The 26251-nt window shown below is 43.3% G+C and overlaps 2 protein-coding genes and 1 long non-coding RNA gene across 6 annotated transcripts in view; 2 read left to right on the plus strand and 1 right to left on the minus strand.

Moving 5' to 3' along the window:
• CENPF (centromere protein F) overlaps positions 1–4169 on the minus strand; it is a 34157-nt gene extending 29988 nt beyond the window's left edge. The window contains exons 1-2 of one of the 2 annotated variants that reach the window (XM_083734053.1): positions 4013–4169; positions 94–273 (exon numbers count right to left, since the gene is read on the minus strand). In XM_083734053.1, the coding sequence (XP_083590179.1) occupies positions 94–255 (162 nt within the window). In that variant the 5' untranslated portion in view covers positions 256–273; positions 4013–4169. Of the gene's footprint in view, positions 1–93; positions 290–4012 lie in introns of both variants that reach the window. The other variant, XM_083734052.1, reaches the window with a different exon arrangement.
• LOC310840272 lies at positions 1067–3965 on the plus strand. Its single transcript, XR_014561890.1, has 3 exons — positions 1067–1166; positions 1791–2496; positions 3757–3965. It is a non-coding gene; the product is annotated as an uncharacterized lncRNA (long non-coding RNA).
• An 11170-nt stretch (positions 4170–15339) lies between the features above and the next one.
• The window catches only part of PTPN14 (protein tyrosine phosphatase non-receptor type 14), a 461328-nt gene continuing 450416 nt past the window's right edge, over positions 15340–26251 (plus strand). For 2 of the 3 annotated variants that reach the window (XM_083733087.1, XM_083733088.1), the window contains exon 1: positions 15348–16347. The gene's annotated coding sequence lies outside the window, so the exon portion shown is untranslated. Of the gene's footprint in view, positions 16348–26251 lie in introns of all 3 variants that reach the window. The other variant, XM_083733089.1, reaches the window with a different exon arrangement.

Consider the following 26251-nt stretch of genomic DNA (forward strand, 5'->3'; position numbering starts at 1 on the left):
AATTGAAGCAATGAAAAAATTATGAGACTATACTAGCAATATCAGATTGTCCCCTAAATTGGTGCTATATTTATATCTATATAGTTATACTACCTTCTGCTTCTGCTTTTGCAAAGCAGCCTCCAGAGACTCCAGCTGAAACTGCCTTTGCTGCCGCTCTTTTTTGAGCTTCTCAAGTTGACTTTCAAGTTCTTGAATCTTGTGAAGGGCTCTTGTGGAAAGGCCTTCCTTCCACTCTTCCACAGCCCAGCTCATCTCGTCAGATTCCAACCCCTTAAGGAACAGGAGGCTTCACAAAAAGGGGGGAGGAAAAGAAAAATAATGACCTTAAAGGCAATGCCCTTTTGAGTGTCCACAAATATTTCTCTGCTAGCCTTTGCCAAGCTGGTGCCCTCTAAATGTTTCGGATTACAACTCCTATCAGCCCAAATTATTGGAAGGGCACCAGGTTGGAAAAAACTGGTCCATATGATTGAAACAAAGGATAGATTTTTTTGTCTATGAGTCTTATTCCTCAGTTATGTACTAATTTAGAAAGTGGGCAGAAGTCATTATAGGTGGAAGGAATTTTTTACATATAGAAATGTTTTCTTTTATTTGTTTTGTTATACTGTTGACTGGCTATACACACACACACACACACACACACACACACACACAGTGGGCTGGTGACATGGGGCAGGGGTCTTACTTGTTCACTACAGAGACTACAGAGCTGAAGGCTGAGGTGAAAGGTGGTGCATGGGTTGAGCCCTGTTATTATTACTAATTTATATGCCACTTAACGTCAAAGCCAATTTTAAAGTGGTTTCTACAAATAAAAACCAAGTACGCAAACATTTTTAAGTCATGCTGCAGTCCTAACCTTCAGTTGGGCCATATGGGGGAGATCAGGATGTGGTTGTGTGTTTTATTTTATTTTTTTTACTAATTGTTGTTGTTATTTTCTTCTTTTTATTTTCTTCTTCTCTATTTCACTTTTTGTTTTTTCTTTCACATTTTGTTTTTCTTCTCCCTTTGGAGTCCTATGTCTGTGGCCTTTATTAAGGTCCATAGACTGCATACTCATTGAGGTAGTAGTTGGTTTATGGAGGACCCTGAGTGAGAGACAAGGAAAGGTTAGTCTCCCTGGGTGAGAGGCTGGGAGAAGAAAGGAAAGATCTCACGTGAGAGCTGGGAAGAACTACTGTCCTCTGTGGGTGGTAAGGGCAATAAATTACTTTTAAAAGAGCACTCCATACTTTACTTATTCCATTTGCATTTCCTGTAATTGCAGTTTTATTATAGGAAAATCTTAATAAAATATTTTATTTTTTATTTTTACTTTTTTGGAACTTTTTTATTCCCACAGATAATTCCTTTTCCCATCACCATCCACCACCCCTCACCCCACCTTTGTGTTAGACTTCCAATCTACTCAATTGCAATTTCTTTCCGCTTCTATTACTTTCTTTCACACACCTTTAACCTAATTTCATGCTTCTTTTTCTATTACACATTGTTATCCATCTTATTTAGTATTCCAGTATTTAAAATGGAACTTGTTTATTCTAACAGGAGTTCTGATTTTTCAATATGGTTTTGCAAGTATCCTTTGAACACCTTCCAGTCCCTGTCTATCTTCTCTTTTGAGGTCCTTCCAATTTCTCCCATTGTTTTGGATATATTGTAGCCACTCTATTTTTGTCGGTATAGTACCACAGTAGCCGCAAGCCTATTGATTGTGAAAAAATGGAAAAGTGGTAAAATATTTTCTTTTTTAATGATGTAGTGTATCTCCCCAGCTGAAGAGGCCTCAAGCTGGCATGGATGACCTACCCTGGCAAATCTATTGATGGTGGCTGAAGGAAAGCTCTGCTGCCCCTCTGATTAGGAGGGCAAAAAAGGGGGGTTGTCAAGGCAGGGAGTGAGCGTGTTGGGGGCAAGCGGAGGGATAAATAAAGTTGTGCTGCAATTTCACTGGCCCCGTTCACAGAGCTCAGTGTAATTTACACCACCAAAAATGCAGGCATAATTAACACTCATCCCGAAGGAATTGACAGAAGGGCAGAAAATTAAGGTTTACAGTGCTCCTTACAACCCCTATCCCCTGGCCAGGAACAGCTAAGATCCAGCTTAACTTGCAAAGGATGCAGTGACTGTGATGACTGAGACAGTCTTAGGTGAGTCGATCGCCATCATATTTTGGCTGATCCACTATGCAGGTACGCCATTGCCAGGCACTATGTTTTATTGATCTTATATTGTTTTGATTATGCATGTCACTGTATCTTTTTTCAGTATTATGATTAATATTAATTACAATTATAACCTGCCCTTCATTCCAAAGGTGCCCAGGCCATTCTCCATATGAGGGACTCAACACACTGTAAAAAGAAGCTGATGCTTCTTTTCTTCTGAGTAAGGCAGCATGACCCACTAACCAATGGTCGCTTAGACAACTTCTAAAAGGGGATTTGACCAATTCATGGGAGATCAGCCTATCAATGGCTTCTAGTAGGCATGATGTCTACATGGTTCACCCAGGATCAGAGGCAGTATGACTCTCAATACCAGTCTCTAAGGAGACTGGACAAACAGATAGGTTCCCTTTCTACCCGCACTCACTTACCTACATAAATTTCCTGGTAACCTATGGTAACCAGCCAAATAGTTACAGTCATACCTCATGTTACGTCCGCTTCATGTTACGTTCTTTCAGGTTACGTGCCACAGCAACCCGGAAGTACTAGAAAGGGTTACTTCCGGGTTTCACCGCTCACACAAAATGACGTCACTCGCAGAAACGGCGAATCACAACCCGCATGTGCGCAGACGCGCTGCTGCGGGTTGCACTCTTTTCATGTTGCAAACAGGCCTCCAGAACGGATCCCGTTCACAACCAGAGGTACCACTGTATTAGAAGGCAGAACAGATACATTTTTACCCTTAATGTAAAAATATATAATGAAGGTGCCGGGCTTCTCCCTGGGGAGAGCATTCCAGAGATGAAGTTGCCACCATCCAAACCTCTTATGGAGGAGGCACATGAAGAAGGGCCTCAGATGATGAATGCAGAGTCTGGGACGGTTTATATGGAGAGAAGGTGGACCTTGAGGCATTGCGGTCCTGAGCCATTTAAGGCTTATAGTCAAAATCAGCACTTTGAATTGGGCCCGGAAGCTAGTTTTATGTTCCTGGAATGACAAAGTGGCTTTTGAAGTAAGGTTACAAGGAACCAGACAGAGGGCCTTCTCGGTAGTGGTGCCCACCCTGTAGAACACCCTCCCTTCAGATGTGAAGGAAATAAGTAGCTATCCTATCTTTAAAAGACATCTGAAGGCAGCCCTGTTCAGGGAAGTTTTTAATATTTAACGCTGTTTTGTTTTTAATACTTGATTGGGAGCCGCCCAGAGTGGCTGGGGAGACTCAGCCAGATGGGCGGGGTATAAATAATAAATTATTATTATTTTGATATGTAAAGAGCACTTACAAAAAAACAAAACAAAAACCACAAGTACTGCAAAATGCAACATTTTGAACCCTCCAAAAACTGTGTTTCCCAGACAGGTGGAGAGGGGCGGGGAGCAGTTTCCCACCGCTTCAAAATTTCCATTCATTTTAGATTTTACACCTACCTGGAAGTAAGGCTGCAATTCTATTCCCCCGCTTACTTGAGAGGAAGCCCCACTGGATGCAACCAGAGTTTCTTATGAGCAGACATGTATTGAAGTGCATGCTTAAGTCTTCCCTGCAACCTTCTTTCTTTCTTTTTAGAAATCTATTGAAGAACGTCAGTGCAAACGTATGCACTTCTACTGGGGAGTAAGCCCTATGGAACTTCATGAGGCTTAAACTTCTGAACATCACATCAAATAGATAAATATCTATCTATACATACATGTATACACACGATAAACAGATACATAAACTACACAATGAAAGCTGTGCATAATATAAAAATAATAATGCAAGACATATATTCTTCTCTGAGTCCATCCTTCACCTCCCACGGGAAGATCCGCTCTCCTACCTTCGTTTCCCGCTGCAACACCCAGGATCTCGCCTTCGCTCCTCATTCAGCGCTTACAGAGGATTCAAACCTGCCACCATCTCCCCGACGCAGGCGGTTAGCGGAGGACAAGCCGGGACACCGATTGGACAGCCCCGAATGTCAATCTCTTTCCTGCGTTCTTCAGTTGAGCCAATAGGGAATCACCGGCGGGTGTGACGACACCTCGCTTCTGAGTGGCGAGTTTGGGTTTCCTCTTCAAACCTCATTGGCTGGGAGGGCGGAAAATAAAGGCGGGAGGCGACGTCGCGCTTTCTTTTTATCCAACAGCGAACGCGCCAAGAGTTCCTTTCAGAGTCGTGTCACAAAAGGCAACAAAGGAGTTATTGTAAAGCGAGGGTAGCCCGCGTCGTGGGTTCCCGCCAAACCTTCTGGACTACAACTCCCATCAGCCCCCGCGAGCATGGGGAATGGTCAGGGGTAATGGGAGTTGTAGTCCACAACATGAGGCGTGGTGAGAGATGAGCCACCACAGCAATAAAGACTAACCAGTTTAACATGGCATGAACTCTCGTGGATTAGAGACAGTAATCACGAAAAGGCTGTGCGGAATCTGGAACCCCCTTTGTTTGCTCTTTATGCCTGGACGGATCTGCTATGCCCAGTCCTCACTGCTGAAGAGACCAGCAGTGGAGACTGGGGAGCACAGGGTTGTTTTTTGTGATGTTTCACCCAGAGAGATTTGTTTTCTTTATTTAGTTCAGGGGTAGGCAAGCTAAGGCCCGGGGGCTGGATGCGGCCCAATCACCTTCTCAATCCGGCCCGCAGACAGTCCGGGAATCAGCATGTTTTTACATGAGTAGAATGTACCACTTTTACAGCGGTACCTCGGGTTACATACGCTTCAGGTTACAAACTCTGCTAAACCAGAAATAGTACCTCGGGTTAAGAACTTTGCTTCAGGATGAGAACAGAAATCATGCCAGCAGCAGGAGGCCCCATTAGCTAAAGTGGTGCTTCAGGTTAAGAACAGTTTGAGGTTAAGAACAGACCTCCGGAACGAATTAAGTACTTAACCTGAGGTACCACTGTATTTAAAATGCATCTCTGGGTTATTTGTGGGGCATAGGAATTCGTAAAATAAGTGGAAACATGTAGATAAGAAATGAATATAGAGACAAATGGGAAGATGATGGGCTCAGTTAAGTTACATGTAATTAAATTTCGTTTCGGCATAGGATAAAGATATTGTGGATTTGCTTCTTCTAAGTAAACATGCGTAAGATTGAAATATGAAGTCCCTATTTAAAACTGTGCTTGTCATGGGATTGTTAAAGTTGAAGAAATAAGTGCTTTGAAATGGGGAGAATGCTGTTGTTATTGGTCCTTCTTATGGGCTTTTCATAGGCATCAGGCTGGCCACTGCAAGAGCAGGGAGGTGGAATAGATGGGGCACATATATATTTGAAAGCAACTGTTCTCAGGTTATTCCACTTAAAATTAAGTCCAGGATGTATGCAATAATAAAGATGTTAACTATTCTGTAACTGATAATGTGCTCCTTTCATTTATGAGCTTTGCCTGATTTTTTTGAAATACAAAGATCAGAATACCTTATCTGTTCTTGCCACTAGGTGATTCCCTTTTCCACAGGAAAAGGCCAAACAATTCTGTTCGCTTTTATACAGGAAAAGCAGAAATCTGTCTACATTGGGGTTTTTTAAATAAAAAATGTTAGGAGTGCTGTATAACCAGGACCAGGTTTGTCAGATGACTGATCTTGTTTTGAAAGATTACCACATTCTGGAACATCTCTAGCATGGTGTTTGGAATAGTTTGCTTTTTGGCATCAGTGTAGCAATAAGGCTACAATCCTTATTCCTGCACTTAATCAATCCTATCCACCTCTGCGGAAGGAAAAGGATTCATGCAAGCAGAATGCTAATGATGAAGTATGGGCCATTCCTCAGCCCTGACAAACATACATTTTTTAACACATATTTTCATTTCATGTGAACGTATCCTCATTTTTGAATGGACATTTAGGCAGATGCAAATGGTTATTATGTTTCCCTTCACCCTTCGTTTGTGACTGGCCTTCAGACCTCTTACACTGACCCTTTCCCCATTATCCATGCTAGCATCCCATTAAAATATATTAAATGGAACTTAACAGGCTTCAGCTCAGGCAGAAGATCAGTATTCCTATCACTGTTGAAAAAGCAACTGCTTATGTTCACACTCTTAAGTGCTGACTTGCACAGATAAAGGAAAGACCTGAGTCTGTAAGCTAGTCAAGGCAATAATTTCAAAAGCAATGACCTCATGCCTTTTTCCTTTTTGGATGTGTAGGTTGCAGCGGGGTTATATCACCTAAGAATCAGAAACCATTACGTGAGATTTTATTTCATTTACCTGGGGCTGGGAACCTTTTTCAGGTCAAGGGCCACATTCCTTTGTGGATAGCCTTCCAGGGGCCACATTCCAGTGGTGGGTGTGCCCAGACATTCATCACTCTCCAACCTCCATCCAGGCAAGGAATATACATGTTATGTTATCACAGTTCAAGGGCACATTCTAGCTGGGTAAAATCACTAGAGGCGGCCAAGGAGCAGAGGCGGTTTTAGGGTAGTGCAATCGGTGCAGCCACATGCTGTGGAATGGAGTGAGAGAGGTGGTGCTCGCCAGATTCTAGTGTCACACAGGGCGCTGCTGAAATCTGAGAGCCCAAAGTCCACCACTGCACAGAGCAGGGCCAGTGAGAGTTGTGGTCTAAGGGACGTGGCTCGGATAGAGTTTTGAGAACCAGATAAAGAGGCTGGCAGGCTGCATTTAGCCCTTTGAACCTGAGATTTTCCATCTGTGCTCTATACCCACTTACCTATGCCCATGGAACTCAATGGTGCTTCCTTCTGATTAGGCAGATGTAGAATTGCACTCCAAGTAACTTTGATTTAAATAACACACACACACACACACACACACACACACACACACACACACACACACTGGCCCTGCCCTGCTGCTATGGAGTTTGAGAATTCTCGCCTGGAGCACTTTTCTTGAATTATTGGGAAAATTATAATCAAAAATAGGAAACATGGCTCTATAAATAAGAACACATCAGCATCTCAGTCTCCAGGGATAAATGAGAGAAAATTCTAAAATGTTGAGAAAAAACAATGGTGCTTTTAGTCTACAACTTGAGTCTGTTATCTTGCTTGATGTCTTTTTTATTTTTATGGTTGATAACCTAGTGAAAACTATTTGGCTCAGTGTGCTGCTTTAGCAACTGTAAGCCATAAAGTATTAAAACATGTTAGCTCATGCTTCATGACAACAGGTTTGTTTTCCAGCATTGTGCAATCCAAATTCCTTTTCCAAAAGAAAAAAAAGAAAAGAACAATTACTAAATGTAACTATTAGTTGGCACATCAGACATTGGAAAAATAAACTTACTTATTAATTATGGCGCACATCACAAAATTTAAAAAGTACCGTCTTGCGCAGCATGAATGCCATCTTAAGGCAGCCCTGTTCAGGGAAGTTTTTAACTTGTGATATTTTACTGTATTTTTTGTTTCTATGGAAGCCGCCCAGAGTGGCTGGGGAGGCCCAGCCAGATGGGCGGGGTATAAATAATAAATTATTATTATTATTATTATTATTATTATTATTATTATTATAGCTTCTACTAATGTACATGTTGTGTATTAAGAGTTCTGAAAGGATATTTGGTGCCTGTGCAACACCCAGAATTTGTACACATGACATTGGTCCCAAGATGGTTGTACATGAGACGTGAGCCTTGAGATTCTATGTCTTCCCACACATATACAGTGGTACCTCGGGTTTAGAACTTAATTCATTCTGGAGGTTCGTTCTTAACCTTGAACTGTTCTTAACCTGAAGCACCACTTTAGCTAATGGGGCCTCCTGCTGCCACGCTGCCAGAGCATGATTTCTGTTCTCATCCTGAAGCAAAGTTCTTAACCCGAGGTACTATTTCTGGGTTAGCGGAGTCTGTAACCTGAAGTGTATGTAACCTGAAGCATATGGAACCCGAGGTACCACTGTAGTTTGAACCATATGATCCAGTCTGTACTCTTCATCAGAGGCTAATTCCATATGCTCCACCTGAGAGAGATGTGGAGGGTGGCCACATGAGAACAGGCCTTTTCCGTGGCTCCCCTGTGTCTGTAGAACGCTCTCCCTAGGGAGATATGCCTGGCACCATCCTTGTGTTTCAGCAGCAGGCAAATACCTTTCTAGGCCTTTGGTTAATCAGCAGTGGTACTCATCTTTTAGTGGGTAGGCCTTGTCTTTACTAATATGTTGCTGGATGAGCATTTTATGTATTTTGTACTGTTCATCATTTTACTTTTTTTCTGGTTTCAAATTGCCTTTATGTCTTGTATTTCACCTTGTCAGTTCGCTTTCCACAGCCAGGTGATTGCCTCTGTCTATCTGCCATTTCCTCTCCTTCAAGTGGAAGAAGACTGGGCAATGCGAAAGATCACAACTGTAGGCTGGTACGTTCTGTTGGGAAAGAGGAAAAGGCCCACCTTTAAAGCTGCTCACCTGCCATGTACTTTTGTGATCACAGATGGTCCATAGCCAATGGCAACATCATTATCTCATTGGGTCTCACAAGTGCTAGTTGGTGGGTCCTGCTGATGTCATTAAGCATGGCATGTTAAAGCATTAACTGCAGTACAACACATGAGAAGGCAGAGCGGAGGACCTTGCAACCTATGCTTGTTGTGAACTGCTGTTGTGGATTAATGATGCAATTGCCAAAGTGTGCATTTAATTTCCTCTGACCTTACTCTCTATACAGTGGTACCTTGGGTTAAGTACTTAATTCGTTCCGGAAGTCCGTTCTTAACCTGAAACTGTTCTTAACCTGAAGCACCACTTTAGCTAATGGGGCCTCCCGCTGCTGCCGCGCCGCCGGAGCACGATTCTGTTCTCATCCTGAAGCAAAGTTCTTAACCCGAGGTACTATTTCTGGGTTATCGGAGTCTGTAACCTGAAGCATCTGTAACCCGAGGTACCACTTTATTCCTCTTCACCAGTTTGTATGCCATTATGCAATTTGGTACTTTTTAAGGTGCCACAATACATTACTGCTTGTTCAGAAAAACCCCTGTTATGTACTGAGTTGAATAGGATCCAAAAGGCAGCAGTCTGATTGGTCCTAGAACAATAGGGTCCAGAATGCAGCAGTCTGATTGGTCCACAGGAGCCACCCAATCCAGCTCCAGGTGGAAGTGAATCCGCAACCCAACTGGGCTACAGGTGAATCCCAGAATTATCCAATCACGTCGGGCCCATTGTGTAAATAATATACATAAAGCAGACATTCTGGGGGAACTTCCATTCCTCCTCACCACTATGAGCTGAATAAAGAGCATGAAATCCACTCTCGACTCCGAGTATATTTCAACCCCCAAAGACATTTAAGTGTTCATTGGATAAGGCAGGGACTGAAGCTGCTCTCATCTACCTAGAGATTCAAGCCCTCCTCTTGCCACCCAGGCAAACATGAAAACGTCTGCTCAACCTGGGAGGTCTGGCAACTCTATGTGGACCAGACCTTAGTAAATTCTTCGGGTTTAAGACCTTTTGCTGCACCCAAAGTCGAGATGCAGAGTACCCAAGCCTGATCCAGTTATTTATTAATCAAGTTAATTATTAAAGGCCTTGTACATTTATACAATTCATATGTTTACTTCAAGCACTATATATTCCACGCATCACCAGGATTAAATAACCACTTTTAAGAACCATATCTATAACATAAAGATGCAGGATTTATCTCAATGTGAAATTTATGCCCAATATCCCCATAGGTTTTGCAGCCATCATTGGAAACACACTTAAATTTGCAATTTTAGATGCATACTCTAAACTCATAAAAGTGTGTGCATCTTCAGAAGATGCCAAGGGAATTGTGTTATTAAGTAGCCCTTACTTTCTCAAGCTCTGTTCATTTAAAAATTCGATAGTTTTGGTTCAAAATCCCATACCAGCATTTCTCAATCCATTACCAAGGTAATCAAAGCTAGATGAAAGTGTATATGTGTGTGTGTGTGTATATATATATATATATATATATATGGTAGATTTTATTTCAGAGTGAAAAGACCATGTATAGAAATGTAGGCATCCGCCTCCAGTTTTGTGGCTTATGCCATAATTTACAGTACTACAAACCAATTTTGTTTGTTTTTGCATCAACATGGGACATTTGAAACTCCGGTGTATCAAGTAAAAAAAACAGAATCGGAGTCAAATTGTTGTGCTTTTTATTTGATACGTAGGCATTTGAAATGCCACATATTGATAAAAAAAAAGATACTTGTAGCACTGTAAATGATGGCATAAATAAAGAAATGGGCTGGTCTTTAAGCTTCGGCAAAAGTGTTATTTTCACTGCAACAGAATAACACAGTTACCTCTCTAGAACATGTTGTTGTGCAGCTATAAAAAGATTACCTTTTTAAAAATGCACCATCTCTCCCATATTCTGAAGGATACCAATACAAAAACATGAGCACTTGAACACTGGTGAGCCTTGAGCAAATTATGCTTTTGGTTTACCGGTATATAAAATCTTGTTAAATATCCAAAATGGTGGTTAAAAAAAGTATGGGGAAAAGATCTGGGAAGCGTTATTGAAGACAAAGATTGGGACAAATTGAGGTCAAGCAACCCTGAGATGGTTTCTGCTAATATTAAAGAGGCCACTCAAAAAATATTACATCAGTGGTAAAGGCCGCACATGCAATGGGTTCTCATTACTTCCACGATCAGTTGTGTTTTGGAGGGGATGTGGGATTAAAGGTACATATCATCACCTCTGGCGTGAATGCACTCTGATATGAGGGCTTGGTCTTATGTACAATATGAACTGATTAGTATTACAGGTGATAATAGTGAATTTACTCTAGCATTATTTTTGCTTTCTATGCTTATGGGACATAATAAGGATTTCAAGTCTAAGGACTAAATTTTACACTTTCAAATTGTGCAAAAACTTGGCAGTGCAAAAACTCTGGACAGCAATAACTTACCAACAAAGTACAGAACGATTTAGACTTTAGCAATAGTGGAGAAAATTACACATAATATCTGAGCTTCATAAAGAAAAGAAAAGCCACTATAATTTTACGTCACCTGGCATGATTTTATTACACGTGCATCCAGCAAAGACCTACAAAAACACACAAACCAGCAGTTATGGACTTTTGGCAACTTCAGTGTATATAAATTGAACTCTCTGCTGTGCCTTTTATATTGCGTGGGTTTTTTGTTTTCCTTTTTCTATGTTTTATATAGTATTTTTTTTGCTTTTGAATTAAAAAAAGAACATCAGGAATAGATACATGATGATGATATAGATAGATAGATGGCTACACACGTAGACCTGCTCATCCAGGTCTTATCTTCTTATCTGTGTTCCTTGCAGGAGTTCCAGCCCAAATCTGGAGTTTCTTCTTTTCCTTCCTTCCTTTTACCAACTCAGGGTGTGACATGCAAGGTTCCCCAGGGCACTGTGCTATGCAGCACAACAAAGAGTATAACCTGGTTAATATTACCTTGGAACCTTTTTCATAAGTTTCCACCTGTATGGAGAGATTTCAATATGTATACTGAAGGTCATCCAGAATTTAATGCCATGGAGGCAATCTCTACAGGCCCATTTAAACACATGGCAGTGGCCGAATTACACTTCCTTCCAGCAATTCTCTACAAAGGGTAGAGCATGTGGCCATTCTAGATTTCAGTACATTCCAGGTGAAATATACTCAGAGTGGAGTGTGAATTTCATACTCTTTATTCAGCTCATAGTAGCAATGAATGAACCTTTCCCCAAAATGTCTAGCTATATATACATTATTTACACAATGGGCCCCGCATGATTGGCTAACTGCCGGCTGCTCCTGTAGGCCAATCAGGTTGCTGAGTCACTTCATCCAGGAGCCTGATTGGCTGCTCCAGCAGGCCAATCAGGTCGCTGATTCACTTCCACCTGGAGCTGGATTGGGTGGCTCCTGCAGACCAATCAGACTGCTGCATTCTGGATCCTATTGTTCTAGGATTCAGCTCAGTACATAACACCAGGTATGCAACTAACATTTACTGCAGAGCTGCTATAGCTTTTAGCAGCATTCATTTATTTGGTTTTGCAAGGTAAGGAAAGTACATCCACACCATACAATGTAGGACCCTCACAGAGCTACAAATACCAGCACCCTTAAAAAACTACAGCTCCCAGGATTCTTTGGGGAATCCATGACTGTTAAAAGTGGTATACAAGTGCTTTAAATGTACAGTGTGGATGTGACCATAGGGAGCATAAGTTAACAGCCAAATGTTTTATCATATGTGGCCTACCCAGATGCTTAGAATGTTGAGTTAATTTTAATCTTGTCTTGGTATTTTAATTTTTGTATGTTTTAAAGTACAGTTGGAAGACTGGAGAAGTACCATCAAAAGCACCATGGCAAGAAAAGTTGACGAAGTATGCAGAGTTAGCAAAGTTAACGGACAAACTGCGTGAAAAGGACAATAGTGACTTTGAAAAACAATGGGAACTCTTTACAATATATTTGCAGAAACAACAAAAAGAAATGGTCTCGCTGGCAGGATTTAAATAAACATTTACAATTTTATTTACAGAGAACACAAAGTATAACAATGTGATAACATAAAATTGTATATAAACAGAAGAATGTATCATCTGATGTAATAAACCAGAAATGGTAGTTGAGGGAAGTCAACGGGGGGGGGGGGGGACTGGAAAACATACGTTTAACAATGATATTGGATATTTGTTTTGAGAAATGAAAATTATTAAAAATAAAATAAAGTACAGTTGTGAATTTTTCTCGATGGTGGCTCTCATTTACTCTCCATCTACTGTACAGGATGAGTTTTCTAAGAACATGGTTGGTGCAACATCTGGAAGGGCCAATTTACTACCTTTCATGAATCATGGCAGGGGTGGTAAACCTGTGGCCCTCTGGTAATTGTTGGAATCCAGCTCCTATTTGTTCCAGCCAGTGGTCAATGGGGGTTTGTTCTGCCAAGAACAGTTATTATTTTTGGATTTGGACAAGCCAACAAGCATGCCAGGTTTGTTCCTTGATAATATTTTATTTACAGGTAGGATGTGAAAACAAGGAACAAAGGGGAAAGCAAAAAACTAATAATTTATATCCCTTTAGTCACTGGGAAGCCCTCAAAACAACAATGGGCAAGTTCGTGAAACAGCCATCTTCCATAGTCTTGATCTATGCTAAGATTCATGGAGTTTCCAAGCCCCCCGCCCTTTGCAAACTTAAACATTCTCTGGGACCAAGTGACTAGACACCAGCGTTCCTTTAACTGGTGGCCAGTCTTGAGGCCCTGCTGCCCATGACTAAGTGACAGGCAAGAAATTAGCCACCTTATCAGCAGGAGTCCAAACCCATGGTAAGAGATGCAGCTGGCTAAAGGGGGTCCCAGACCCCCTCCAAAAGAATGGTCTGGATATGAGGCGACATTGCTGTATGTACACCTCAAGCTTCTCACAATAGCAAGGCATTCTGCATTACCGTTTCAGAGTTGTGGCCGAACATCTGAAGGGCCAGTGGTTCCTCATCCCTGCATCATAGCTTTAATGTAACTATAAAGCACTACTATTATTGATTCTAACTTCTTGTTCTAAGCATATTCCCTTGGTAGCGATACTTCCAACAGGGCTTTCTTTCATGCCTACAATTGCATCTGAAACCTGTGACCACAAACAATATTCAAGGTTCATCTCCTTCCCCAGAATTTCTAGAAGTCAACTCTCTGACTGTATGTGAGTGTATGATGCATCTTGTCCACAGTGCACATACGTAGAAATGTATGTAAGTCATAGCTGTCAACTTTCAGATTTGAAAATAAGGGATCAGCAGCCTCACCCGTCCCGGGGACAGTCTACGGGATATCTAAGAATCCGGGATAGCAGCGGGAAACGGTGCTGGAATAAGGGAATTTCCCGCCAAAAAAAAGGGAAGGTTGACAGCTATGATGTAAGTGCATATCAACATGTGAATTCTACACTAAAGCATCATGCACAGCCAGGCAGGGGTATATTTTGAGCTGTTAACATATTGTAATACAATTGTTTTTCTCTCTAGCAACAAATACCATTGTGTTTGACTTTGAAGTGAATTGAGGGCAGGCTCATGTAAAGCAAATAAACACAGCACCATCAATGTGGGATGGGCAATTCAAATCCCTATTGCGGCATTGGACTTGGCAGAGAGGTTGAAAAGCCAATATGAGGATGAAAAAATATTCCATCCCTGATAGCATTTTGTGCTCCAAAACAATTTTTTCAAAAATTTTATTTTCACGAGGAAACAACAATGAACAGGCAACTTCCTCTGCAGCCCTCTGAAGGACAAGCAAGTGAAAAGCTTTTGAGGCTATCTAAAGTAGAAGAAATCAAGAGTCCAAATGGCAGGCCTTTTTTTTAACCCCTGGCGACTGCCACCAAATTGGATCAGGCTGGCTAGCAGACCACTAGGGCAGGATCAGGCCTGTGGGTTGATGGTCCACCACGTGGTATATAGGAAGAAGAGCAGGCCTTGACAATATGTAAAGGCCGGAGTGGCACTTGATATGACATAATGGCGTTTCAAGCATATCCCAATGTCTTCTGTGAAAAGCTTGTGGGCATGTGGCAATATCCCCGGGTTTCTTGGGAAGGATCCACCTCCGCAGCTCTGTGGGGGGACTGGGAAGTCTCCTAACACTTCCCAGCACTCTTAACAAAGACCCACGGCTGCTCCTGCTTTAAATGCAAAGTGCAGATGGAGCCTTAAGTTCCCTCCCCGGAGTTGGAAGCTATCATTTTTAAAATGCAGGCTAAGGACAGAACTGTGAAGGCCTTTCCCTGCAACCAGGCCTGCGAGGCGGTTTTCAAAGGAACTCTTTCATAAAAGGGGAGAGACGAAGCCTGGCTTCGTCCGCCAAGTCCCGCCACCCCCCTCAAACTTCGCTCCCACCCGCGGAGGGGAAAAGCCGCCACCTTCCCTTTCGGCTTCTTTTTCCCCAGGCCGCCTCTTCTCCAAGTCCAAACTTCCTTAAGAGTCAGGGAAGCGCCTCCCTCCCCTTCTCTGCGACGCACAAAACACACAGCGCGACTTTCCCGGTTCTTTTGCTTTGCGGCAGGAGGACCCTTGCAGATCCGAAGTTTGTCCCCCCGTCCCCCCCACCGCAGGCAGCGATCGGGTCTTTGCGCCGCGGTTGCAGCGCGCCTCCCTGCAGAGCAATCCCCACCCGTGTTGCGATCCACCTCGGCGCCTCCCTTCTCCTCCTCCCTCCCTTGGCATCTGCTCTGCCCTCCTCGGGAGAGAGTCGCACTTGGAAGGCATCATCCTTGGCTTGGGCTGGAAGAACAGCCCATTTTTATTTTTATTTTTAATTTCCCCTTTCCACACTCCTCTCTTCCATTCATTTGCTATATACATATATGTATAGTGTGAGCCGTGTAAAAAAAAGGGGGGAGGGAAAAAAGGTGAGAAAGAAAGAAAGAAAGAAAGAAAGAAAGAAAGAAAGAAAGAAAGAAAGAAAGCCAAGTCCCCGCCGACGTCTCCTGCCCTGCCGTGGCAGCGGCCGCTCCGCATTCTTGGCATTCCTGGGCCGTGACTCCGAGGTCGGCGGCTACTCCTCCAAGCAGCTCCGCGTTACGCGCCAGAGAAAGAGCGCCGTGCGCGCGCGCGCGCTCTTCCCCGCCGCCACTCCGGCTCCTCCTCGCTTTAATAATCCAGACTCCAATCCCCTCCCTCACGTCCTTTCCCCACCCTCCTGGCTCCCTAGCCGCCCCCTGTCCCAGCGCCCGTCCTGCCCTCCTTCCCGAATTTTATGCCTCCTCTCTCAAACTTCTCCAAACTTTCCCCAGCGCCGCTGGGACGCACGAGTGTGTTTCTTAGCGAAGGGGGAGGAGAAGGCGGAGTCGGTTTTCCTTCTCTTTCTCTCCCTGTTTGCTACTCCCCAACAAAACTTCGCCACCATCCAGATTCTCCCTTTTCTCACAGCACCGCCCCCCCCCCGCGTCTCCAGCTATTATTATTAGTATTATTGCAGCGATCAACTTAAAACTTTCTTCCCCTTGCTGCGTGGATATTTTTTGGTGAAGAAGGAAACTTTGCGCATCCATCGCTGGATCTTCCTCACGGAGTTTTGTATGCGTGCGTGTGTGCTTTGCATAAAAGCTTTACTTTTTCTCTTGGGGGTGGAGAAAGGAAGGGATCCCAGCGGACGAGGCGCGTTGGGGAGAAGAAGCTGCTTTTGGGTGACCCAAGAAACAGGTAAGTGCAGGGATCGGAGCGGGGGGGGGGCGAAATTGAAGAGTTTGGACGCAGTTTATAGCGTTAAACAGGAAGCTGGAATCTTGTGATAAGACGATGCTGTGTGTTTTGTGTTAGGGGGAAAAGTCTGCCTATAAAATGTGGGAGCAGTTGGCATGCAGTTTCTGAGACAAGCTTCTACTTCTTTTACTCTCCCCCCCCCTCCACCCCGCCCCGATTTTAAATAGGGTTGTCTAATGTACACGCTTTGCATTTAGAGGGAGTCCTGAAACTCAAAGGGCCTTTTAGACAAAACACCACTTTTGTAACCTACAGTGCATGCCTACTCGAAAGTAAGTCTCATTAGGTTCAGTGGAACTTGCTCCCAGGTAAGTAGGTTTGGGATCGCATTCCTTTGCTTCTTTCTGTTGTTTGTTTTGAAGCCGGTAAACAGATGAACGAACTTCTCTGCTCCGTGGATCTTTTGCTCAACTTTCGCCAGCTCCCTTCCCACTCTCTGCTGGGTGAATTTACCTTCTTGCTCTTTGTTAGTTACCAGTCAAGTCTATACTGGTCACCCAGCGCTGGCAAACTGCGGTGTCAAGAAGCAAGGAATGTGGTGGCCTCTGCTTGTGTTCCTTGTCTGACAAAATCTATTAATCTAAAAAAAAAAGTTTCTAAAAGCTATCTTTTAAGGGATGAGTCACTGGCGGTCCAGTATATACACAGAATAAGGTCTCTGTGTGTGTGCACTTAAACATTGTAAATGGGATGAGGTTTGCTAGTTTTGAACTCTGTGGGCAAAAGGGCCCTTTTGATTACAAGTTTCTTTCTTTGTAGTCTCTTGGAATGTGGATAATGAAAGGTGCGGATAATGAAGGGAAGGTGTCAGATACGGAATGTCTTGCTTTAAATATTTCCCCCTGTGATGTCTTTATCCCTGTGAAATGTGCATGCTGAAAAGTTTATGTAATAGGAAGACTTGTTTTATATTTGCAATGTTTATTTTAGAAATAAAGCACACGCAAGTGGTTTCTGTAGATCCTAGTCATGCATGGACTTTTACAAGCTCTAAGCTGGTGTGCTTAGATGCTCACTAGCCATTAGGAATGCAAGGATAGCCATGGTGGAGCAAACCTAGAGTCTACCTAGTTCAATTGTGGCCATCTAGATGCATCAGGGAAACAAGTAGGACACGAAGGTAGTTTACCTTGTTGCTTGATGCTGGCAGTTCATATATTTGCATTCTGTAATGTTTTGTCCACAACTTGCGTTGCTAATGTATATAATGTGGTCTCCACCATCTGGATTTCCCCAGTGGATATGAGAGGTAGATCTACTGTATTCAGGCCGTGCTTAGCAGTAGCCTTGGAAAGAATGTCTAGATCTGGACCTTTTTTGATTTGCACATAAATGCGGATCACTGGATTGCTGAGACTGATAATTGTGCAAGAGATGCCTGGCTGCGGAATGTGTGAACCGGTTTAAGTGAAAAGCAGTGTGTCTGGGCCAACATGATAGTGATGGCTCATACACACAGGCGTCACTTGATATTGTAGTCATCCTATGATAGCCAGGGATGTGTGAACCAGACAAGCTGCGTGGTGAGGTAACTTGGGCAAGGGGGTGGTGACTTACCCGAAGCAGATCACTCAACTTTGGGGTCTCCGGCAACTAAGCCCAGAATGTTGTCCATCACTACTGATTTTTGGATCTGGCTTGTGATCATGGTGAATGAGGGCCTGGGTGCCTTTTGTAAGCTTCTTCTCCCAGCTCCCATTTATAGCGTTGTTTTCCAGTGTGCTTTAAGAACATAAGAAGAGCTCTGCCATATGAGACCAAAGGTCCATCTAGTCCAGCATTCTCTTCCAACAGTGGCCAGCCAAGGTTACTAACCCTGATGACTATCACTGTAGGTACCTCCACTGTCAGAAGCAGTACTGTATGACCCTGCATAGCAGCTGCTGGGAAAAGTGCTTTTGCGCTAATACCCTCCTTGCAGGCTTTTCACAAGCATCTGGCTGGCCACTGTGATAACAGGATGCTGGACAGGCTCTTCTTACGTTCTTCTGTTAGCCAGACACGTATGGAAAACTCACAAACACGGCACAAGTGCAAATGCACTCTCTCACTTGTTCTTCTCAGCAACCGGTGCTCAGAGGTATCCTTGTCATAATGATTAATAAGTAATATTTGTCTCACTGATCTCAGGTGGACTTACTTCTGAGTGAATGCTAAACCATCCTAAAACAAGCAAGAATGTTGAATTTAAGTCAGTTAATCCATGAGTGTATTTTGGGAGTCTTAATAGTGCAATGCTACTCAGAGGAAAGTTCTGTTCATTGGGGCTTACTCCTTGGCAAGTAGAGTTAGGATTGCGGTCTAATTTGTGAATCTTTTTGAACTCTGGCAACATGGATTGTGTTATTTACTTTGCAAGATGGAAAAAGTATTTTGTTGATGATGATAGTGATGTTAATATAAGTTTGGGTCAAATGAAAAGTCAGGGTTTGGTGGCCTTACAAACAAATGGCCGGGGTTAGGCATGTTTTATGGACATAATTAAATATTTTCTGAAGAGGCTTGAAAGCCCACGTACTTCTGTGTTGTGGCTGGCAGAGGAAGCCCTTTTCATACCAAGAGGAGCATGAATGAGCATACAGTGCCTGACCAAAACATTTCAAGATATCACTGTGTAGTAAGCACTTGAATGAGGATGCTAATTAGTGGTGTTAGAAGAGAGGGCAGTGCAATTCACAATCCAATTAAGCTGCAATACTTGATTAGGCTTTAAGTAGGCCTATCAACAGGATTCAATAAATATTAGGCAATAATCTGATGCTCACATATGCAAAAGTAAATCCCATTGAACTTAGTGGGTAGCAGTTGCTTGGCTCTTAAAGGATTTGGGGGAATGGGCCCATAGGCATAAATGTGCATAACATCTGCATATGCTTATCTGTGTGTTTAGATAAAATTTAGAACACTGTTTCTCAAACTTGGGTCCCCAGCTGTTGTTGGACTACAACTTCCATCATCCCTAGCTATCAGGATCAGTAGTCGGGGATGATGGGAGTTGTGGTCCAACAACAGACTCCCACGAGAGGTTGTGGACTCTCTTCCCTTGGCGGTTTTTAAGAAGATTGGATGGCCATCTGTCACGGATGCTTTAGCTGAGATTTCTGCATGGCAGTGGGTTGGACTAGATGATCCTTGGGTTCCTTCCAATTGTTAAGATTCTATGATGGGAGTTGTAGTCCAACAACAGCTCGGGAGTAAGCCAACAATTTTTCCATCCAAATCAGCTTAGACTCTTTCTTCAGTTACTTTGCACACACCGTTCACTCCATATTGGCCCTTTTAACGTTTATTTACCCCCTCTTCCCACAATTACCCATCAAATACTGTTACAAATTGACAGAATGCTCATCAGATTTGCAGATGACACCTAACGGGGGGGGCAGCTAATGGAGATGGGCAGGGCTGGGTGGTAGGACACTTCCGCCTAATCCAAGCCCCCACTCCCCCCCCCCCGCAAAAGTGCAAAGGTGCAATTGCATTTGGAAGACTGTGTACAGTTCCGTCATCTCACATCCACGAGGATATTCCGGAGTTGGAGAAGGTTCAGAAAAGGGCAGCCAAAACAATCAAGGGGATGGAACACCTTCCCTATGAAGAAAGCTTGCAGTGTTTGGGACTTTTCAGTTTAGCAAAAAGGTGAGTGAGAGGCAAGTTTTTATCAAATCATCTATGGTTTGGAGAAAGTAGATAGAGGGAGGTTTCTCTATATCAAGGCACTAAAATTTATGGACATCCAATGAAGATTAATGTTGGAAGACAAATGAAAGTACTTCTTTGTGCAGTGCATATATAGTTAAACTGTGCAACTTGCTCTCACTCCGGAGGCAGTGATGAGGGCAGCCAACCTAGATGGCTCTAATAAAAGAGGATTTTCTTCCGACTTGTCTATTCTGGCCCATGTCTCCTGTTTCAGAACAGTCGTTCAACATAAATTTATACCCATGGGATGATGGCAATGATAGAAACCCAGATATATAATCTAATCACCAAATAGCAGCTTTGGTATTGTGGCACCTACCTTTTGGAATTCCCTCACCTTGAATATTAGTCAAAGGCAGACTCTGTTGTATTTTTGGTGCCTTACTTTTCAGACCTGCCTCTTCCAACAACCCTTTTAAATTTAGATCCTTCCCAGTGTGCAGCTGTGTTGGCATTGAAAGCTGTTGTATAATAATAATAATAATAATAATAATAATAATAATAATAATAATAATTTTATACCCTGCTCATCTGGCTTGGTTTCTCCAGCCACTCTAGGTGGCTCACAGCATATATCAGAACGTACTAAAACATCAAACATGAAAAACTTCCTGATACAGGGCTGCCTTCAGATGTATTCTAAAAGTCAGTTTATTTCCTTGACATCTGAAGGGAGGGTGTTCCACAGGGAGGGCATCACAGTTCAGGGGCACAGTTCAGGACCAGGGAATCCCCCACACTTGTCCACACCCTGTGCCCCCAAAACAGTACTTCTGTCCCGTCAGGATTCAACCTCAATCTGCCATCCATCATCCAACTTCCTCCAGACACTCACACAGGACCTTCACTGGTTCAGATTTGAAGGAGAGGTAGAGCTGGGTATCATCCACATACTGGTGAATGCCCAGCCCAAACTCCCTGATGATCTCTCCCGGCAGCTTCATATAGATGTTAAAAAGCATGGGGGAGAAGACAGGGCCCTGAGGCACCCCACAAGTGAGAGCCCAGGGGTCTGAACACTCATTACCCAACACCACTTTCTGCACAGAGCCCAGGAGGAAGGAGCAGAATCACTGTGTAACAGTGCTCCCAGCTACTCTAGACAGTCCAGAAGGATGTCATTGTCGGTGGTATCAAAGGCTGCTGAGAGATCCAGCAGGACCAGGGAACAGCTTTCACTGTGGTCCCTGGTCCACTGGAGATCATCGACCAGGACAACCAAGGCAGTTTCAGTCCCATGATGAGGCCTGAATCCCAATTGGAAGGGATCCAAATGGTCCGTATCTTCCAGGCATGCCTGGATTTGTTCACCCGCTCAATCACCTTGCCCAAGAATGGAAGATTTGAGACTGGGCAATAGTTGGCCATATTGGCCTGGTCCAAAGATGGTTTTTAAAGAAGCAGTTTAATAACTGCTTCTTTAACCATCACCCAGCACTTCCCGGCTTGCTTTGATGAGCCAGGATGTGCAAGGATCAAGGAGTCAGGTGGTCGGTTTCACTCGTCCAAGCAGCCTTATTGTTTCATTACTTTCTGTTTGCTATCCTGAGCTCCTTGGGGAGGAAGGGCAGGATATAAATTTAATAAATTAATTAACTGGACGTCTTATTATTCGAGCTGATCCTTAAGATTGTGTAGACTTATGGGAGCTTCAGTGCTAAAGCTTTAATCCTTTGTAAACTTACCGGGAAGCAAGCTCCATTGAACACAATGTGACTTATCTCCAAGTTTAAACATGTATTGGATTCTGCAGTAAATGCCTGATTGCAGAATTAAAGCATGCCAGAAAAACGAGGACAGCCTTAGTGATGATTGTGATGAGCTTTCATTTTTTAAAAAAGTAATCTAAAATGAGGAAACTGTTGTTTCTGCCATCTTTCATTGATCATGTATAGTAGCAGTGATAGCCTAGGTGCAACATTGTTCATGGGAGCAATTAATAGGCAGCTGGTCTTGATGTGTCTCAATGCTCTTCTCAGCTGGCCATTAATTGGCAGCAGATGCTATGCGCTTCTTCTACTGTTGTTGCTTAAATGTGGGACAGGCTCCTGTGAAACAAATCTGGTCATATACAGTGTTGCATAAGCCACAAGTGTCTAAACCGGGCATAACTAAGAGGCATAGACAAACCCGAAACAGAAAGGAACTATGTGCATGAATTTTGCTTGTTTGTTCAGAGCGTTCATGCTGGAAAAGCTTCTAGAGTGGCTTACAAATGAATAAAATAATGCAGGACAGTCGCTGCCCTCAGATACAGAACCTAAAAAGTCATCGCTCAGAAGCAAAAGAGGAAAACAAACTTGGCCCTCAAATTCTTGACATTGCAAGGTACTTATAATTACCAGCTTGGATTGGAATGGACTGTGGGGTTTTTATTTTATTTAAAAATTGGTGGTGCTGGTGGTGGTGGAGCAGGGTGTGGCAGCTTCTGAGAAACAGTGGCACCAATAAATAGCACCAATGACAGGAGGGAGAAACCCTGGCCTATCGCAGACATAGTGGCCGCATTTGCACATCACGCTAAACTATGGTTTAACACAATGTGCTTGAGTGAAAATGAGCCTGAGTGAGCCTAATCTCAACTTGCTATTATGTGTGAACCTTCAAGCATGGGTTCAACCCAGGCATAGGCAAACTCGGTGCGCCAGATGTTTTGGGACTACATCTCCCATGATCCCTAGCTAACAGGACCAGTGGCCAGGCATGATGGGAACTGTATTCCGAAAACATCTGGAGGGCCGAGTTTGCCTATGCCTGGTTTAACCCTAACTCTGGACTGAGGGATCAGATGAGAAGGTGTTCTGGAAGGGATGAAGTTAGGGAAAGGGAATGCATGTCCACCGTGCTGGGTTTTGTTCTGCAAACCATGGTTTTCAGGAAGCCAGTGCATGCTTGGAGTGTATATTTGTTTACCCAAGCCAGTTTTGTCACACTTTTGCTCTGGTGTTGGATTGGAGTTGATTAAATCAACTTAACTTGTGCAGTGTGCTACGTTGTGATATGATTCAGTGGCTTTGTAGGGTTAGTCGGATTGTGAAAGACATTTGGCTCTGATAGTTGGCTGGCAAGTACTTTCTGGTGCAGTCTGGCTAAGCTGACATCACTCAGGAATGGCTGGTATAATGTGGCACAAATGTGATCCACAGAGTTGTGTTTTTCTTGTTTGAAATACACCCGAGCCCATGAAGTTGATCCCATGGCAGACGCTGGTTTGGAGGCCACATTTTTCTCATAATTGGGTTGGGCCTGCATACTTTAGGGGGCACTTTGTCCCTCCTGCAGTCTGTGAAACTAACTGGGGTCGTCTCTTGGTATAGTGTTACTCAAACCGCTACATTTTTAAAATTCTTGCCAAACTTTTCTGCACACTGAACCACCTGAGGGACAATGTGCGGCCCAGATTCATTTCTTAATGAAGGCACCAGTCTGTGTGCTGCTTTCACATTTTTCAAAATGATTGTCTAGCTGCCTTCCTTTTAAGACCTTCGGAATTAAATGAGATCTGGTTTTGGGCTGGCAGAAGAAAGGTATCCTTGTACAACAGCTAAAATTAGAGCGAATTGTTTAAAAGGTACTTTTACCTTTTTGGTTCACTATGGCCCAGCATCAAAGGGCCTACCTTGTCAAGTATTAATACTCATGTTGCTATCATGGAACTTTTGTAATCATAAACCACACATCCTTTTCCTCCTGGTATGTTTTATTATTCACTCGGTTAACCGCATAGCTGTATCCTATAGTTCCTTATTGGCAACTGTGACAGTTTAATCAAGGCAGCTGCAACAACCATTATTTGAAGTCAGCTTTGTTTGAAACTCACTAAACATCATGTTAGTCATAGTTTGTTGGTCTGGATGATGCAGCAAACCGTGTTTAATAAAAAGTGGAAGGGAAAGAGTTCAAACTCCTTCACCTGACTGCGCCAGAGGGGCAGGATACACAAACCTGGGAAAAGGGTCTGCTCATTTACATATCACTAAACTATAGTTTAGTGCAGGCATCCCCAAACTCGGTCCTTCAGATGTTTTGGGACTACAACTCCCATCATCCCGAGCTAACAGGACCAGTGGTCAGGGATGATGGGAACTGTAGTCCCAAAACATCTGGAGGACTGAATTTGGGGATGCTTGGTTTAGCGTGACATCCATAGACTACTACTGCATCAAATGGTTGGTCCACCTGACTCATCATTGTCTAGTTTGACTGCAGCAGCTTTCCAGGGTTTCATCCTGAGGTCTTTCTCAGCTCTGCTTGGAGATGCTGAGGATTGGAACTCAAGACTCTGCATTTATAGCATGTGTTCTGCATCTGAACTCTGGCTCTTCTTCCCCAAGAATGTCCTTTAGTTTTTGCAGTAGAACGTGTCTGGAACTGTATTGGGGCAGCCTGGAGCAACTTAAATTATTTTGTTTAAAACAGTGCAGCTGGGTAAGTTTCCATTTCGAATTGCAACACCATTTCCTTCCCATTTGATGCTGTCATTTGTGCTACAACACAGACATACTTTCTTTAGTACTTTTCCGAATACAAGGGGACAGTTCCTTGATGGAAGTGGCCGGAGCATCTAGCCCCTTTTGAGTTACAGCAGATGTTGACAAGCAAGGAGAATACAATATCATTATAGTGTGACCAACTTGCATCTAGGGTTAATGAAGTAGCAGGATTAAGCAAGCAATAAGAATGCAACAGTGCTATTGGCATTAAGGACCTTTTGTTTCTTTCACAGCACAGTCGATAGAGCATGAGACTCAATCTCAGGGATGTGAGTTCGAGCTCAATGTTGGGCAAAAAAATTCTTGCATTGAAGGGGTTGGACTAGATTACTTTCATGGTCCTGTCCAACTCTATGATTCTATGGCTTGGACATTTTTGCCCTGAGACGGTGGACATGGTTATTTTACATTTACACCTGCGTTATGTTATCTCCAGCTAAGATGTTAGATAGAGTTCCTAGCTTTTTCTTCCTTTACTCCTTTTCAGGATGTGCATAAAAATGTGGAGGTCCACCCTACTGGACCATTCAGCAATGATTCTCCACGATTTCTCTCCCAAGCCTATCTGGAGATGCCAGAGATGGCACCTGGGAGCTTCTGCATGCAAAGCAGTTGTTCTACCATGGAGCTATGGCCCTTCCTCAAAGAGCATGATTTCATGAATTCAGGGTAACCTTCTCATTTCTCTCTGCTGTATACAGAGCTCATTTGAAATCCATAGGTAAAGTTTGCATCCTTGCCCTAAGCAACTTAGCGCTCATTGGAAGTCCTTTGTTTTATGTAGGGCAATTTATATTTAACACAAATGGGAATGGCCCGCCCTAGATAACGCATTTCCTCTGCTCCTGTCTTGAATTGATTTAAAGTTGTATATACAGTGGTACCTCGGGTTAAGTACTTAATTCGTTCCGGAGGTCTGTTCTTAACCTGAAACTGTTCTTAACCTGAAGCACCACTTTAGCTAATTGGGCCTCCTGCTGCCACCGCACCGCCGAAGCACGATTTCTGTTCTCGTCCTGAAGCAAAGTTCTTAACCTGAAGCACTATTTCTGGGTTAGCAGAGTCTGTAACCTGAAGCGTATGTAACCCAAGGTACCACTGTAATTCGGAGAGGTGATCCCAGGCTGATCACACCAGGGATTTTTGCTTGGTGAGTTCTGCAGTGAAGAATTCCAGAATTGTGCAGTAGGGAAGGTCTAACCCTGTGCTCTGAATATAATATTCAAATTGATCTCTGTGATGCAGATTTGCACGCCATACAGATTAAGGCCATCAGTTCTGTAACTGCTTTTGTTTCTGAACTTTGGAAGCGTCGTCAGGCTTGAAACACCCGGGTTTAGATTGAGGTCGTTGGTGAAAGGATTTGTAATTGAGGAAGGCTGGAGAAAGTGACTTTATTATGATTGCTGTTACTTCTGCTGGCTTGCTGTCAACAGGGGAATGAATTAATCTCTAACTGCTTGGCCTGCAGGGTCTTGGTGCTTGAAACTTGAGAGCTCGAGGCATCTGCTGCAACAGCTGCTAAAGACTGAGAAAATGTCTATGATTACAGAATTGTAGAAACTACAAGTCCCTGCCTGTTAATTTGTGAGAATGCACTCTTTAAATGTGCATCATCCGTACGCTTCAGCGAAGGAGCAGAGCCACCTTAA

The sequence above is a fragment of the Podarcis gaigeae genome (genome assembly GCF_964106915.1).
Source record: "Podarcis gaigeae genome assembly, chromosome: 3".
Classification (NCBI taxonomy): Eukaryota; Metazoa; Chordata; class Lepidosauria; order Squamata; family Lacertidae; genus Podarcis; species Podarcis gaigeae.